Source organism: Melanerpes formicivorus, unplaced genomic scaffold (genome assembly GCF_026170545.1).
Source record: "Melanerpes formicivorus ecotype bairdi unplaced genomic scaffold, bMelFor1.0.p_v2 SCAF_15, whole genome shotgun sequence".
Lineage (NCBI taxonomy): Eukaryota > Metazoa > Chordata > Aves > Piciformes > Picidae > Melanerpes > Melanerpes formicivorus.
Window position 1 is genome coordinate 7532902 of NW_027142367.1, and position 17510 is coordinate 7550411.

At 43.0% G+C, this 17510-nt stretch overlaps 2 protein-coding genes across 2 annotated transcripts; one reads left to right on the top strand and one right to left on the bottom strand.

The window, feature by feature from the left end:
* Positions 1-1671: 1671 nt before the first annotated feature.
* Positions 1672-9257, bottom strand: ACOT13 (acyl-CoA thioesterase 13). The gene is made up of 3 exons (XM_068147545.1): positions 9104-9257; positions 5074-5258; positions 1672-2840 (listed from the first exon to the last, which is right to left on the bottom strand). The coding sequence occupies exons 1-3, from the start codon at positions 9182-9184 to the stop codon at positions 2684-2686; spliced, it is 423 nt and encodes a 140-aa protein (XP_068003646.1). The 5' UTR covers positions 9185-9257; the 3' UTR covers positions 1672-2683.
* Position 9258: 1 nt separating this feature from the next.
* TDP2 (tyrosyl-DNA phosphodiesterase 2) lies at positions 9259-14685 on the top strand. Its single transcript, XM_068147544.1, has 7 exons — positions 9259-9570; positions 9688-9788; positions 11523-11690; positions 11982-12073; positions 12522-12640; positions 13016-13186; positions 14005-14685. Exons 1-7 carry the CDS (start codon positions 9274-9276, stop codon positions 14284-14286), a joined length of 1230 nt encoding a protein of 409 aa, XP_068003645.1. The 5' UTR covers positions 9259-9273; the 3' UTR covers positions 14287-14685.
* The last annotated feature ends 2825 nt before the right edge of the window (positions 14686-17510 follow it).

Below are 17510 nucleotides of genomic sequence, written 5' to 3' on the forward strand. Positions count from 1 at the left end.
CACCACCTCCCTGGGCAGCACATTCCAATGACCAATGACTCTCTCAGTGAAGAACTTTCTCCTCACCTTGAGCCTAAACTTCCCCTGGTGCAGCTTGAGACTGTGTCCCCTTGTTCTGGTGCTGGTTGCCTGGGAGAAGAGACCAACCCCTTCCTGGCTACAACCACCCTTCAGGTAGTTGTAGAGAGCAGTAAGGTCACCTCTGAGCCTTCTCTTCTCCAGGCTAAACAATCCCAGCTCCCTCAGTCTATCCTCATAAGGCTTGTGCTCAAGGCCTCTCACCAGCTTTGTTGCCCTTCTCTGGACACGTTCAAGTGTTTCGATGTCCTTCTTAAACTGAGGGGCTCAGAACTGCACGCAGTACTCAAGGTGTGGCCTAACCAATGCAGAGTACAGGGGCACAATGACTTCCCTGCTCCTGCTGGCCACACTATTCCTAATGCAGGCCAGGATGCCTTTGGCCTTCTTGGCCACCTGGGCACACTACTGGCTCATGTTTAGGTGGTTGTCAATCAGCACCCCCAGGTCCCTCTCTGTTTGGGAGCTCTCCAGCCACTCCAACTCCAGCCTGTAGCTCTGCATGGGGTTGCTGTGGCCAAAGTGCAGCACTCGGCACTTGGCCTTGTTGCATGACATCCCCTTGGACTCTGCCCATCTGTCCAGTCAGTCAAGGTCCCTCTGCAGAGCCTTTCTACCCTCTAACTGACTAACATCTGTTCCCAACTTGGTGTCATCTGCAAATTTGCTGATGAGTGTCTCAATGCCCTCATCCAGATCATCAATGAAGATGATAAAGAGCATGGGGCCCAGCACTGATCCCTGGGGGACACCACTGGTGACTGGCCGCCAGCTGGATGTGGCACCATTCACCACCACTCTCTGGGCTCGGCCTTCCAGCCAGTTCCTAACCCAGCAGGGAGTGTAGTGGTCCAAGCCACGAGCTGACAGCTTAGACAGTAATTTGCTGTGGGGGACACTGTCAAAGGCCTTTGCTACACTTGTTTAACTTCATATTGAAAATCAGTCTGTATGAACAGCTCACTGACTGGAAATTGTTTCTTTAGGTTTAGGAATGTAAAGAAACAAAAAAAAAAAAATCCTGAACCATGCATTTTAAAAATCACAGAATTGCTGAAGAGAGTAATTTTCTATACCAAAAGGAATGATGCATGCCCTTTACTCGTGTAGATTAACTTTTTCAAATCTCCCACTAGAGAAGAAAAGTTTTCACTGCAGGTGTAGCATCATTGCTGATTTTATTGCAGCACAATAGCTGGGCCAAAGACTGCTTGTCATCCGTCTGAAGAGAGCAACTGTCCACAACAGTGGGAGAAGACAAGCCTTCAGCTGCTGAACAGCATCTTAACTCTACCATATCCAGCACAAGTCAGACAATCCACAGCCTTTATTTGATAAAAGGCTCACCAAATTCATTCTAATACCATCTCTAACTCTCAGCTGATGATTTTTAAACAGAGCCAGAACTTCAGGTAGAGAGAAGTGGAAAGCCCTGCTGACGTAACTGTATTTTCAGATTCAGGAATGAATAAAGATTATGTAATCCCTGGGGAATTTGTGTACAAAGACTCTGTCACATCCTCTTTCAACCACTCCATGCTGACAAACTTTTAGAGGGAAGGGATTACAAAATGATTACATGATCTCTAAAAGTGTTCTCAGAAAGCTTTATTGACTACTTTTGAATTTGTTGCAGTGTCAGTAAATCACATTCTGTATTACATTCTGTATTATCCTGCTTTATACTTTCAAACCAGTTTCACACTGTTACAGGAACTCTGTACTACTGTTGTTGTAAAATTCAGCTATAGAAGGAAACTCCATAAGACTCCAGTTTTAAGTTTTACAAGGCAGGGAATCTTTATTACAAAGCTGCACAAGTTTTGGTGCAAGGAGTCTCACATCTCAGATCCCGTACCCTGACAAGACAAAGTAGCAGCTCTATTGCTCTGAAACACATGCATTTACATTAGGTTTCCTGGAACAGTCCTGCATATTCATGTTATCTTCTGGGGTCTTAAGTTCATGCAGTTTGGAATTTCACAACTTGTTTTTATCCTTCCATGACATCTGAAGACGGTCTGATTCACTCCAGGATTCCTTGTCAAGGAATGAAGGTACCTCCCTCTCTATTGCATGTGGTTGGAAAATCAGTGTCTTGTCCTTGTAAATTCTGTTTTTCAACTGCTCTTTGCCAGCAAGTCTTTGTTCCCATCAAGATGAATTTTACTATGTCCCTACCACCTCACAGAAGTTCAGGTTTGTAAGCACATACAGTGTTGTTTGAAAGTGACTGTGATGGGCCTGATGAGAGGGTTGCTTTGTCACACGACATCACCATAGGTGAAAAGAACAGGCCTCTTAAAGCACTGTCATGCTGGTAAGCCATATGCCAGTCCAAATGCTCTTTCCTTCTGCTGTCTTGACCAAAAACCCCCAGATGCATCCCCATGCTATCACACTGTTGTCCATTCTCAAATAGGCACTAATTTTAGGCTTGTGACAATTAAGAAGTCTGTTTGCCTATTATGGGAGTGAGAAAAATTCACTTTATATAATACAGACAATCAGAGCTTTGTGCAGATGATGTGTTATTGCATAAATGAGAAAATCATTCTATACAGGATTCTGAAGTCAAACATGATTATTTTTGAACAGCTTAGTATTAATTTCCTAGATACTTTGTATGTCTACCTTGTGCAATTAACTTTCCCGAAGCCTTATTTGTTAAATCCACGGTGGCAAATGCAAGATTTCTTCCTTGCTTCAAAATCTGAGCTGTAATCAGCACCTCTTCCCCAATTTTAGCAGCAGAAGTGTATCTTCAATGAAGAACAAAATGAACAGGTAAGAAGCTGTACAGAGCACAAATCCAAGAATATTCCTGCATTTTAAATTATCATGAAGAGAATTAGCAAAAGTAATAAAGACACGTCTCTCTCCTACTGTCTGCTTGCAAATCCCCATGTCTTAAAGTTGTTTGGTTCCTTTAGGTACTGTAGTGGTAATTCAGTATAAGAGTTCTCTGACAATATGACAGATAGAAAGAAACTCATGGGCTTGGTTTGCAGGAAAAGTCCATTTTAGCACAGCAGCAATTAGGTATGAAAGAGCTCAGTTAGAAGTTCAGCTCCAAGTCCTATTCCAGCCACTTGTGGCTCCCTGCAGCCTTTCTAAACTAGTCTGGCTGGTTTAGCCGTGAAATGACTTTGCTACAAAGGCTTCAGAAGGTCATTTCTCTATGGAACTTAAGCATAGGTTAACAGCTTCCCATACCCTAGTCAGAAAAAAAGTTGCAGAAATCTGGGAAGCCTTCAAATTTTCCAGGTTTAATGCTGTTTCCATTCATTAGATAACTGGGTTTATTTACAGGAGTTTGAGGGTGTGCTTTTAAAACACACTCTCCAGGGAACAGGAAGACATTTCTCCACAAAAAGCCTGGAAAGAATTAAGAGGAACATGATCTAGTCACGGTCTGAGGTAAGGGAACAACATTCAAATGTTAGCATTACAGAGGAGAATGTGTAATTGCTGCAAATAAATCTTATTGAGATAAATTTTGTCAGCCAGGCCATTTTTATACATGACACAATGTCAAAAGTATGTCACTCATGGCTAATGCTGAGGTTGCACAAGCCCCATTAGCTGATGGGGGCAGGGTTTCAATCTTTGTTTCATTCTCAGAGGCTGCTGCTGATCCTCTTGTGATTAGGGGGGGGAAAAAAAAAGTTTCTCTGTTTCTCTCTGTTCTTTCCATTACTGAAATAGCTTCTTCCTGCCAGCTTTTAAAAAAGCTCCTTCCCAAAAAAGAAAATGTTGAGTTATAGCAATATTTGATATCCAATCTCATTTGTCCAATGAAAGCAGCAGTCTGTGCTAAACAAAGCTATTAATATTGCTTCATGTAACATTTCCTAAAGGTTATGCTACTGAATCATTTTGGATCATCTCCAGAGACAGCACTGTCATGAGATTTTAGCCCTTATGCAATTAAGGAGGCACACTCGATAGCATAAACAATTCAGGTGTTGGCCTCTTGTTCCATTACTGTAGGGGAAATAAAAACAATCACAGAGGAATTTCAGGTTTGCATTTCCAGTCATTTCCTCGTGATTACAGTGGTAGTATAAAACTGTAATAGATGTTCCAGTCCCACCCAGCTATTGAAGAAATCAAAAGAGTGCTGGGGGGGGAGGAGGGGTAAAGGAGGGAAACTGTTAAAGATACAGATCATTCCCCACGTACTTTTAAAGCTTTCTTTTTAATCTCCCATTTTTTTAAAGGCAGTTTTGATGAGGGGTTACTTTTCCAAGATTTTGAATACTCTCTTATTCCAAGCAGGATTACTTCAGTTCCAGTCAGTCATAATCTCTTCATTAAAATTAATGAATCAAAGCTGGCAAGCTATAATTGCATGATCAAAGGAAGTTTCAGCACTTTTTTTTTTTTTCACTTTACAACACTGTGCTTCAAATTTGCATTGCACCAAGAACTAAGCTCAGTATGGAACTACCTTTAAATCACCTAAAGCAAAGGAATCTTCCTCGACTGAGAAATTCTGATTCAATCTGTAATTTGCCCTCTATGTGAGCAGAGCTAAACTGTTTCCTCGTTTCCTGATTTTTCCTGGTTTAGTATTTTATGGACTAATAGTAAAAAAGGGTTTATAGAAAGCTGCTTACCCTAGATTTTGGTCTTTGAGGACACAATTTAATCTATCCTCACAAGGGAAGACAGAAGCTGAGTCAATTTCATAAGATCAAAATTATTTATTTTTATATATATATATATGAATATCTCAACATCCCTTTACATTCCATGAATGGATGGGTACCACTTCTATAACATGTGGAACAAATGTTAAGAAAAGTCCAACTCAAAATTTGCAACCAAATGGCAACATCCTCAAATACAATCCCCCCCAATGAATCAAGACAAGAAAACACCTCTTTCTAAGTGAGTACTAAAGCACAGAAATTATGTACAATGGAGTCAATACCATGTTAGGTGAAGAACTGTTAGTAGGTTCTGGTAAACACAGTGGATGGTACCTACGTGATGTTCATGTCCACACTGACCCCTGGCACTGCTCTTTCTGTGTATAGCAACGCTGCTGTCGACACAACATCCACAAGTGTGGCTGTCAAGCCTCCATGTAACGTACCACCTCTGTTTGTATGCTCCTCCTCTACTTTCATTTCACAGACAACTTTTCCAGGAGTTGCAGAAAGAAGTTTCACCTGTATAACCAAGAGGAATAAAAAGCTTACTGACAATATTACCAACACACAATACTGCCTTCAGTCAAACTGAAAATAAATCTTGTTGAATTTTGGACTCATGAGACAAATTAAAAGATGCAAAATACAGTAGTTCAGCTGTCACATTAAGTATTTCCATAAATTTTGAACAGGAGACTGTTGCCACAGAAAAATTTGCATTTCTAGTGCAGATATGTAAATGGACAGCTTAACAAACTTCAATACTTGCTATGCTCCCAGGAATTGCTTAGCAAACAACATGCTCCTGCAGCTTTCCTTTTGCTTTCACCTGTGACTGAAAAAAAAAGATTAGAGGGAACACAAAACTCCTCTATCTGTGTGTACCATAACTATGAGTTGTCTTTATGAGCTCACAAAATGGAAGTGAGACCGACAGTAATTCACTGATCATTATACTGGAGCAACTCCAGTAAAAATCAGTATTCCGATTTTTATTCTGTGCATGGAAACAAGCACTGGAAATGCCAATCAGATTGGCCTCCCTGGACTGAAACTTGTATTTCTGGGCAAAAGTGTGCAAGGCTGTGTCATGCTGTACCACAGCATCATGACTTGCATATACGCTTTTACTGCAGCCCATGGGTGTAGATGGAAAATTACAGGCAATCTATGGGACTATGCTTCCTCCCTGTAGCCAACACATGAAGGGGGATTTTTTTTTTTGAGATCAAGCAGTTACTGATATTCAGTATTTAAAATGTTTGTTTTTTTTAAAGCTTCTTCACTTAGTAGCACTGTATAAAAACTTGATATATTTTCAAAATCTGAAAGCAGGTATCTTTCTGGGGTAACTTCAAAGTCTTAGTTGTAGGTGTAAATGTGTATGGTGAAGTACCATTAGACTGCCACAAGTGAAATGTGGCCACAATATGTACAGTAAGTCCTATTCATTTTCTATTTATTTACAAAGGCTGCTCTTTTTTTTCTTTTCCTTTTTTCTTTAATTTTCATGTTTTCACATCAGTATCAGCTGAGTTGGGTTAAATGTTTTTAATCTTAAAAAGAATTAAGACTGACATTGTCTCCAGTCACACTACTCCTTATTTGTAACGCAGTGTAAGAGATCAATTTTGGCCAATGTCCACTTCTGATACACAAAACTATCCAAATTTTGCAGGGAAATGATACTAAGATAAATGATGATGATGGAGTACACAGCCCATCAATGGAAACGGCAGGAATTAAGCATAGGGGGAATCCCCAAGGCAGTGTCCTAATATAGAAACAGCCCCTGATGAATTAAAGTCCCAAGTCCTACACCAGGCTTATGCTGCACTGCAATGACTGGAAGCCTAAGTTTCTGAGAGAATTTTTAATAAGGACTTCTCTGATGGTTGACACCGGGAGCAGATGGCTTCTACTGCCATTGGGGAGAGCTCAAATCCATCAGCAAGGCAAGGAAAGCATCTGGTTTCATTTGTCATTGCTCTGATCTGGCACTAGCTGTCTGCTGTCCTTGACGAAAATAGTTCAGTATTGTGAGTGCTTCCAGGACTCACACAGCTAGAGCTGCTGGTTTGCACCTCTTCAGTACTTCTGTGCCTGCCCTCCCACATGTCTTTCTCCGTGAGCAGTATGCTGCTTTGGCTTCCAGCCACTACTGCCATGCTTACTTCTCTGGAGAAAGGGCTTTAAAACACACAAAGGGCCTTAAGTCTTATGTTGATACCACACTGGAATTAACCCAGAAGCCAAGTTTGAGGCTGAGGCTGGAAAGTTTGAGACTAAAGCCTGTCTTCTCTAGAACAGGAAAAATCTTGTGTCATATTTAGGTTTGGCAGGAAAGGCTTCAGGTGTCTCTGAGAAAAACAACATGTACTTCAAATTAAGACACAACTGTACTTTTAGTATTACTATGATTACATTCATAGCATCGTAATACTAGGAGACTGCAGGAAAAGTCTAAAAGTATTCCAGAGCAAGGCAGGAAGCCTGTCTCCCAAGGCTCACTTGCAGCCAGTTACCTGTATGAGCTGAAATACTGCATTTGCACTCCACTTAGAATGATTTAAAGACAGCGTACAATTGTCACAATGAAGAGGTAAATAAGAACTAATTAGACTCTTTACAAAAACTTTTTATATGCAAGACCAACGTGTCTTGAGGAAACAAGACAGAAAGAGCTGCTTTGAAATTGCCACTTTCTATTAAATGTATTGGATCGTGAAGCTATCAGATTCCAATATTACATTTGCTCCTCTGCAATACAAAACACGTACATTTTGGCATGGCTGGTTTTCAGAGATTTATTGCATCATTGCATGTCACAGTAGCACAAATCAATAGAAAATAGATAATTTAATTATTTAACAGAATTTAGTGGATTTAGGTTGGATGTTAGGAAGAAGTTCTATACAGAAAGAGTGATTGCCCATTGGAATGGGCTGCCCGGGGAGGTGGTGGAGTCGCCGTCATTGAAGGTGTTCAGGAGGAGACTTGATAGGGTGCTTGGTGCCATGGGTTAGCTGTTTGGGTGGGTTGGATTGGTTGATGGGTTGGACACGATGATCTTGAAGGTCTCTTCCAACCTGGTTTGGTTTATTCTAATAAAGGTTTATTCCTTTCTATATTCAAGGGTAATCATTTTAATGGAAATTATATCACAGAATCAACCAGGTTGGAAGAGACCTCCAAGAGCATCAAGTCCAACTGATCACCTAACCCTACCTAATCAACTAGACCATGGCACTAAGTGCCTCATCCAGTCTTTTCTTAAACACCTCCAGGAACGTTGACCCCACCACCTCCCTGGACAGCCCATTCCAATGGGCGAGCACTCATTCTGTGAAGAACTTCTTTCTAAGATCAAGCCTAAACTTCCCCCAAATAGCGTGAGAGTTGCAAAATTTAATGAGAACAGTGAAACCACTTCACAGGACCACTCTACACAGCAGCTACGCTACTGCATGCTACAGAATTTAAGATAACTCAGTAACATAATTTCAGCTTTTTTATCATAACACAGCATTACATTAGAAATTTACCAAATGCATTTCTCTATACTGGACCGCAGAAACTCACTGAGGTGCTTGTGCTTTCAGTCTGATTTCAAGATGAGGTATGAGATGCTATGATGAGCTGGTGTTTTACTTTTAGATAGAGAAGACTAGTCATTTATTTAATAACTTCACAGTCCTGGAAGTTAGCTTAGTCATAGGTATTACAAATGAAGACTACTAGTTCCTAAATAAATCATGGAAGGTCATTCAGCACAATCCTCACCTTCAGAGAGGTAACAGAAGGCAGCACTAGTATTTAAAAAGGAAATTATTGAGTAACTCTTAGCCAGCAAGTCAAGTGAGGTTGTACTCCTCTACTCTGCCCTAGTGAGGTCACATCTCGAGTACTGGGTCCAGGCTCTGGGTGACCCTCCTTTAGCAAGCAGGGCGGGACAGGTGACCTCCAGCGGTATCTTCCAGCACCTACCACTCTGTCATTGTGCATGTTTTCTACCATGTGTAGATCCGAGATCAAGAAACTGGGCAAACAACATCAGGAGAGTACCAGGGGGTTCCCGCAGTAACCCACAGCTATGCCATCGCCGTCCAACAACCCCCGCGCAGGCCGCGGCCTAGGCCTCCTCCAGCTCCGCCGCCTGGCCCGAGTCTCCCAGACAGTGGACCCCAGCAGAGTGGCACAGCTTCGCCTGACCTCGCCCGGGTCCTGGTTCAGCCTTTTATTGTGAGAGGGGACAAACAGGCTTTCAAAAGAGCAGCCCCGCCGCGGGCGAACTGCCCTCTGGCGCCAGAGGCTGCCGGCAGCGGGACGCTCCCCGCTTGCCCTTTCCAGCGACCTGCCCGTACCTTGCGGAGCACTCGATCGAAGCCCTGCGACTCTACCATGTACTTCATGGCCTCTCTCAAGCTCTCCAACGTAAACCCCATGGTGTCAGTCCACCACCAACGGCCGAGCCGCGCTCCGGAACGGCAATCTCGGTAGGTGGGGCTTGCCCCTGACTTCCGACGCGGGAGCCATGGAGGCGGCGGCGGAGGCGCAGTGGCAGGAGGATGGGGATAGGGATGGGGATGGGGATAGGGATGGGGATGGGGATAGGGATGGGGATGGGGATAGGGATGGGAACGAGATTGGGGTGTCCCGGGTGCCGCAGGCTGGGGAGCCGCTGCCGGGGGAGGAGCAGCGGGAGCAGGAAGAGGAGTCGTTACACCTGGCGAAGCGGAGGAAGGTGCTGTGTTGTGAGTTCGTTGCCATCACATGTAGCGATACGGAGGTTGCGCAAAGCTTCTTGGCCGGTAACGACTGGCACTTGCAGGTACGATCCGCGGGGGGATCCGGAGGGCACTTGCAGGTACGACCAGCGGCAGGGTCCGGGGCTGCCCCGGGGTTGTGGTCCCTTCCCTACCATCTGTTATCCACCCTTGTGTTTCAGAGGGCGCTGGATGCCTATTTCGAGCCGCCGACAGTGAAGGAAGTTGTGGAGGTGGAGCCAGCAGGCGAGGAACGGCCAGCCCGCGAAGCGCCCGTGATCTGGTAGGTGACCTCCGAGCAGGGGCAATCGGTACGGCAGGAAGGAGGCAGATCGGGGGCACCTGGGTAGGATTATCTTCCGGGTTATAGCTTCATTCTGGGGAGCAGCCCTCATCTTAGAGCTTCGCCAGACCTCGCACCTCTGCTGAGGGGGTTTCCCTTCCTCACACTGATGTTTCCACGCTAGATGTTGCTTCCCAAGGCTGCTCCCGTGGAGGAGAATAGGCAGCTCCTCTTGAGAGGGGTATCAGTAGATTGTGAGCGTTCTGGAGAAGGGACAAGTCAATTTTATTTTCATTGTCTAATTTTGTGCAGCAATCGATAGGGGGATTTTACTGTACATACCCACACATTTGTTTGTTAGTGTATGTATGTCATGTACTAGATGTATGCATACTTCTATTCCTATAAATAAGAGTGGCAGATACAGGCACACCTTGTTAAATGTACTTGGGGGAATGAAGATCTGTGTCCTACACAGATGATCTCACAGCATACTTAGTAGGGCACACCAAAAGTATTGAACTGCATGTGGAATTGAGTTTTTACAAATCCTTGGCATTCAGAGCCCAGAGGGAAAGTTGTTTCCTGTAGATTTTTTGTTACTGACTTGCATGTTATATAAAAGAGGCCTTAGGATCTGTATCGTTCTGGATAAGCTATATTTGATAACAGCATGCCTGCTTTTGCTCGATGCGTATGTATAAAAACATTGGAAGCTTACTGAATGGTTGCATTGGTCTCCAGATAGTGCATGATGAGTCAGCATTTAGTCATATCCAGTTGGCAGCACCTTTTTCTTTACCAGCCTCTGCCTTTGTATTGTTGGCTCTGTCTTGAGCTGTTGTATACAGAATGTGTTGAGAGAGAGGACTGCCTGGAGAACTCCCAGTCAGGGGAGGATCTCTTTTGATTATGCAGACTTTCATGTTTCATCTCATAGTCGTTCAGATGACAGTATAAATGTAAAAAAGTCATCAGGGAAATACTGGCAGCATATACCACATTATTTACCTACTTAAATGTCTCTGAGCTTCCCCTCCTTTGCCAGCTTTTCTTTCTCACTTCAGTTTAGATCATGTGTGCGTAGTACCAGAGTCCTACAGTGTTTGTGCAGCAGGAAGAACATAAACCATTACTAAGTCCTCTTTTGGTTCCAGACCTTATTTTCATGGGTGCATACAAATACTATGTATAGAAACAAAACTCTAGAATCTCAACTGTGCCAAAATACAGTTTGTCAACTCTTACTATACTGTTCAATGTATTTTGTTTCAGACTTTCCCTTTACTTGAGTAATTCACACTGGATTGGTGGTGTGATTTAACCCTGGTGGGCAGCTGAGCAGCACACAGCTCTTGCTTCCTCCCCTCCCAGTGGGACTGGGGAGAGACTTGGAAGGGTAAACCTGGGAAAACCCATTGCTTGAGCTAAAGACAGTTTACATTGGTTGCTGTCTGATTTCAGTTAAATCGGAATGTGAGATGTTTTCCTGTGTCTGTGGCCATCAGGAAAAGCTGCTTACTACACCTCGGTACTAAGGCTACGTATGATTGAGCCTGCATATTTTAGTCACTGCACTTTCAATGTATGTTGACTCATTTGTTGGGAAAGTTTTAGTTGGTCACCTCCAAGTTGAGATGGGTCTAAAGCTTTCCTTCAGAAGATAAGGGAGGTAATTGCAGCAGGGATATATATCATTATGCACGCTGACAAACAAGTAAACTCTCTCTTCAGTATTGACCTCACAGATGATGCAACTACTAGTAATGATGGTGTCAATAGTGCAGATCTGAAGCAACAAGAAGATGACAGCAGCTTCTCACTGCTAACCTGGAACATTGATGGGCTGGATGTAGCAAATCTAATAGACCGAGCTAGAGGAGTCTGTTCTTATGTGAGATTGTAAGTATCGCTTCATCTCTCTATTGCCATGTAGCCAGCTTCAATGGTATAAAGAAGTAATGCATTTTATTATCATGTCAGATCCATGTCTGTCCCGTCCCTATGGCAGTGATTTGTCTCTGCCACTGAATGTGATGGAGAGAGTTTTTTTTCTTTTTTTCTAAAATTGGTTTCTTACAACATAGGAAGATGAGGATAAGGTGCACCTGAAATCCCTGTTCTATTTGACCTTGGAGTCTAACAGTGCTGCCTTTGAGTAGTTAGTTTAAAATCTTCTCGTGCTGCTTTCAGATACAGTCCAGATGTTGTGTTTTTACAAGAGGTTGTACCACCACATCTTGGTCTTCTACAGAAGAGACTCAGCAACTACACTATTATTCCAGGTAAAAAATAACCCTCAGTATCTAAAGACAGAGATTGGAAAAAGTAAGCTTAATTTTGTTCCATGCTCCTTGCTGAAATCTCTGGATGAAAAGAGCAGAGTGAAGAAGGAAGCACTTAAATTACCTCCAGTGATATGGTATCAGGATATAGCTCAATGCAGACTACTGATGGGAAAAGCTTGATTTCCTGATGGTTTCATGTGCATTTTCTCTGCATTTTGAAAAGGTGGCCCAAGAAGTGCCATAGATCAGTAATTTCTTAAATATTTGCATTTAAAAAATATGGAACATTCACACCACCATTTTGAAACTTGGAACTGACTTTCTATGTCCTACAAATTAATGTGATTCTCCCAGATCACAGTATAAAGGTCTCTTTCAGAACCTTAACTTCTTTATGGCAGTGTAGAAACTATTCTTGACTGTGTCTTTTCCTGTTGTCCTTTAGGTGATGTAGTTGGCTATTTCACTGCCATAATGTTGAAGAAATCAAGAGTGAAGCTGCTGAAACATGAGATAATACCTTTTCCAACAACCTCCATGATGAGGAACCTTTTAGTTGTGCATGTGAGTGAGTCAGTATGTATGAAACAGCTGTATTTGTGCTTTCACATCAAAGTCTGGGAAAAGACGGAACTGGCTTTACTCCGTGACACTCTCAAACAGCGGAAAACCAGCTTCTCCAAACATACAAACTCAGCTGCATTTGATACTAACAAACTTGAACCTTCTATGGAAGTAACTGTCTGTGCTTTGTTCTCTAGTCTCATAGCTTCTGAGTTACAAACAAAATGAAATCCTGCTCCCTTCCTCTAAGTCGCTTTTCCTCAGTGTAAAACCAACATTAACCAGAGCTCTGTCATATATTTTGTGAATAGAGTTTGTCTTTGAACTTGTTATCATGGTGTGGATAGTGAGATTACCTCTTTGTTTCATGCACAGGTGAGCGTATCTGGTATTGAACTTTGCCTTATGACCTCTCATCTGGAGAGCACTAAATCACACTCAAAGGAGCGTGTAAAGCAGCTGCAAATAGCATTAAAGAAAATGCAGGAGGAGTCAGAGTCTACCACTGTTATATTTGGAGGGGATACAAACCTCAGAGACAGTGAGGTAAATAGAAATAAGCCACCTTGTTATTTTGAGAAGGTATTCTGACATAATCTTCTCAGACTTTTCTATTTCTTTAGGAGCAATGCCCTGCTTAGGTGGAACAGAGATAGGCAACATCTACTCTTAAAAAGTAGAAGTGTGTCTCACAAGTGGAAGGGCTGCCACTGCTGTCCTGAGGCATTGTTACAGCTGAGCTCTACTCCCCACCTCAATAACAAAACACTTTATTTGCAAGCCTTATATCTGAGAACACACAGGGAGTGTTGATAAAGTTTTCAACTTCAGAGACATCTTCTTGTTTTGAGAACCTGATCTTTACTTTGTCGACTCTGGTTCTCAGAGTTAATGCTTGTAGGAAGTGTGAAAGAAGAGCGTGCTCTGACAAAGTGGATCTTGGGAGTTTAAAATGAATCCCCCCTCATCAAGACATTCAAAAGTGGAAGTTCATTTTGGCTGCTAATGCTAACAGTGAAACTTTTGCATTACTATTAAAAGGTCAGTGTTCCATCTTTCCCCATCCTGAAATTCCGTTGCAGTGAACTGGAATGATGTTGTTCCAGGCAACATTGTGTTGACTCCCAAACCTCAGAATCTCAGAGCTGAATGTTTATTTGGAACATGGTTTGGATTTCAAAAGTAGTGCAAGAACTGGTCAGGCATTAGATTATCCTGCAGAAATACCACAATTTATAAAGAGCTCCAGTATCTTTGGGTTTAGCAATTCCTGTTTTGCAGAAGAGAGTGATATTTTCTGGCTTTGGCAAAATTTGTGAATTCATTATCCTGTGTATTCTCTACCTCCTTCTCCCCTGCTTTAGGTTGCTAGACTTGGTAAGTTACCTGGCAACATTGTGGATATCTGGGAGCTTTTGGGTAAACCTGAGCACTGCCGCTACACTTGGGACACGCAGTCCAACTCCAACCTGAATGCAACCTACAAGTTCAAGACGAGGTTTGACCGCCTGTTCTTGCGGCCTGCAGCAGAAGGGGGATGTATTAAACCACAAAGTATGGACTTAGTTGGGTTGGAAAAACTGGATTGTGGCAGATTCCCTAGTGATCACTGGGGTCTCCTGTGTAACTTTCACGTGACACTATGAAAAAAAAACAAACAAGAAAGGCTCACCTTGCTCGTTTGTAGGTGATCTGTTGCTTTTTTAACAGAAGTTTACTTTCTCAGTTCAAGTAGCATGTATTTTAATGTTCTAAAAGAATGCATTCTCTAATCTGCAATGGCTTCATTTTAAGCCAGCGTTCCATTTTCTCCTTATATGCATCTGTTCTTCAGTCACATTTTATAATATTTATTTGTAACAATGTATGCAAATACAAAAAAAAAAAACCAAAAAAAAACCCAACCCCAAAAACCAACCAAACAAAACCCCAAAGAAATTCCAGTGTTAAACCTGTAAATACGATTCATAGAGGGTGTTGAAAAGTGCGACCTTACTTTTACTTTGGCATGTATTGTAATAAAGGCTGCTTTTTTTGGAAGAATACTTTTAGTTGTGTGCTTTATTGCTTTTGTAAGCATTTCAGTCCCAACCCCATGCAGAGCTACAGGCTGGGGTCAGAGTGGCTGGAGAGCGGCCAGGCAGAGAAGGACCTGGGGGTGCTGGTTGATGGTAGGATGAACATGAGCCTGCAGTGTGCCCAGGTGGCCAGGAGGGCCAATGGCATCCTGGCCTGCATCAAGAACAGTGTGGCCAGCAGGAGCAGGGAGGTCATTCTGCCCCTGTACACTGCACTGGTTAGGCTGCACCCTGAGTACTGTGTCCAGTTCTGGGCCCCTCAGTTTAGGAAGGATGTTGACTTGCTGGAACGAGACCAGAGAAGGGCAACGAAGTTGGTGAGGGGCTTGGAACACAGGCCCTATGAGGAGAGGCTGAGGGAGCTGGGGTTGCTTAGCCTGGAGAGGAGGAGACTCAGGGGTGACCTTATTGCTGTCTACAACTACCTGAAGGGGGGTTGTAAACAGGCGGATGTTGGTCTCTTCTCCCAGGCAGCCAGCACCAGAACAAGAGGACACAGTCTCAGGCTGTGCCAGGGGAAGTTCAGGCTGGAGGTCATACACAGAGAGAGTGATTGCCCATTGGAATGGGCTGCCCGGGGAGGTGGTGGAGTCGCCGTCACTGGAGGTGTTCAGGAGGAGACTTGACAGGGTGCTTGGTTGCACAGTTTAGTTGGTTGGGTGGTGTTGGATGATAGGTTGGACGTGATGATCTTGAAGGTCTCTTCCAACCTGGTCTGGTCTATTCTATTCTATTCTATTCTATTCTATTCTATTCTATTCTATTCTATTCTATTCTGTCATCTTTTACCACTCTTGTCTTTTGTGGGATGTTATGTGTTAGCTCCTGAAGTTTGTGCTGTACATATGTGTGGCTTCAAGCATGTGTTGTAGTTATTAATTATGAATGTGAGGCAGGAATTGCGAAAATGGAATTTTTTTTTATTGTCCTGGAAAAGTCCTGTCCCAAAATACATACCAAATTAGAGGTTTATTTACAGGTTTGGATATTCGAGAGGGAGATACTGTCACAATAAGGGAGCATTAACAATTTCAAACAATTTTTAGAATTTAGAATTTTAGAATTTTTAGAATAGACCAGGTTGGAAGAGACCTTCAAGATCATCACGTCCAACCCATCAGCCAATCCAACCCACCCAAACAACTAACCCATGGCACCAAGCACCCCATCAAATCTCCTCCTGAACATCTCCAAAGATGGCGACTCCACCACTTCCCCAGGCAGCCCATTCCAATGGGCAATCACTCTCTCTGTATAGAACTTCTTCCTAACATCCAATCTAAACCTCCCCTGGTGCAGCCTGAGACTGTGTCCTCTTGTTCTGGTACTGGGTGCCTTGGAGAAGAGACCAACATCCGCCTGTCTACAACCTCCCTTCAGGTAGTTGTGGAGAGTAATAAGGTCACCCCTGAGTCTCCTTCTCTTCAGGCTAAGCAGTCCCAGCTCCCTCAGCCTCTCCTCATTGGGCTTGTGTTCCAAACCCCTCACCAACTTTGTTGCCCTTCTCTGGACACGCTCCAGCAAGTCAACATCCTTCCTAAGCTGAGGGGCTCAGAACTGGACACAATACTCGAGGTGCAGCCTAACCAGTGCAGTGTACAGGGGCAGAATGACCTCCCTGCTCCTGCTGGCCACACTGTTCTTGATGCAGGCTAGGATGCTATTGGCCCTCTTGGCTGCCTGGGCACACTGCAGGCTCATGTTCAGCCTACCATTGACCAGTACCCCTAGGTCCCTCTCTGCCTGGCTGCTCTCCAGCCACTCTTACCCCAGCCTGTAGCTCTGCCTGGGGTTGTTATGGCCAATGTGCAGAACCAATGTGCAGTTGGAAAAGGATAAGCCCACAAGACAGTTTTGCCCCACTTACATAGTATTTGTTTTTAAGAATGCATGCAAATTAAAAAACAAATTCCAATTTTAATGTGGGAATTAAAACTTTCAGATACAATTCATGAACATAGTTTATAAGGTACAAGATTATAATAGCTGACAAAATAGAATCAATAAAGGCTGCATTTTTATTTTAAGAATACTCTGTTATGCGTGCTTTGTTGCTTTTGTAACCATTTCAGTTATCTTTTACAGCTCATGTCTTGTGTGGAGTATTTTGTATTAGCTTCTGAAGATTGTGTCTTCCATACACATGCCTTCAGGCAAGAAGATAAAGGAGCTGAGAAAAGAATTCCCTGGATTCTCACAGAATGAAAGTTGCTGGAGTAAGATTTACACTTACTGAACAGATTTAAGAACAATATGCCTAATCAACAAGAAAGGGATAGAAGTAGATGATGGAAGTTGTTCACGTTGGATGTTTATACCTTACTTTGTGCTTATTAACCTGCAGATTAATTCATGTTATGTTTCCAGTGTTCCTCTAGAAACTGGACTTTATAAATTGCTGTTGGAAATACTGAGCAGTTCAAGGTCTCACTGACATTGCAGAAGATCAGATAGACTCTCTTACTTAAAGAGCTGTGTAATCAGTCTCATAGTACTTTGCACATCTATAAAATGATAGCTTCTAAGTTCATTGAAAACCAAGTCTCCTAACTTTCTGATGTGAAGTTCAGTGCACAGACAATGTGAGGAAGCAGAGACTGGCAGCCTGTATTCCTTTATGTCTTTTTGTTGTTTAGTCTTAAGCCCAAAGCTTACAGACAACTTGGTTTTTGCTGGATTTCTGGAGTGGATTGGCTCTGGCTGGAACACAAGTTCCCAATAAGCTGTTTGGTCAGCCCCCTTTCCCCACTGAAATTGGAGGAGAAAATTGGAAAAAAAATCAGAAACAAGAC

Bases quoted from the DNA above. Each gene is read 5' to 3' on its own strand.
- ACOT13 (XM_068147545.1), bottom strand. From the start codon at position 9,184: ATGGGGTTTACGTTGGAGAGCTTGAGAGAGGCCATGAAGTACATGGTA. The intron at 5,259-9,103 runs GTACGGGCAGGT...TTGGTTATACAG, and splicing joins TCGATCGAGTGCTCCGCAAG to GTGAAACTTCTTTCTGCAAC. The intron at 2,841-5,073 runs GTAGGTACCATC...TCTTCATTGAAG, and splicing joins AGTGTGGACATGAACATCAC to ATACACTTCTGCTGCTAAAA.
- TDP2 (XM_068147544.1), top strand. From the start codon at position 9,274: ATGGAGGCGGCGGCGGAGGCGCAGTGGCAGGAGGATGGGGATAGGGAT. The intron at 9,571-9,687 runs GTACGATCCGCG...CTTGTGTTTCAG, and splicing joins GTAACGACTGGCACTTGCAG to AGGGCGCTGGATGCCTATTT. The intron at 12,074-12,521 runs GTAAAAAATAAC...GTTGTCCTTTAG, and splicing joins CAACTACACTATTATTCCAG to GTGATGTAGTTGGCTATTTC.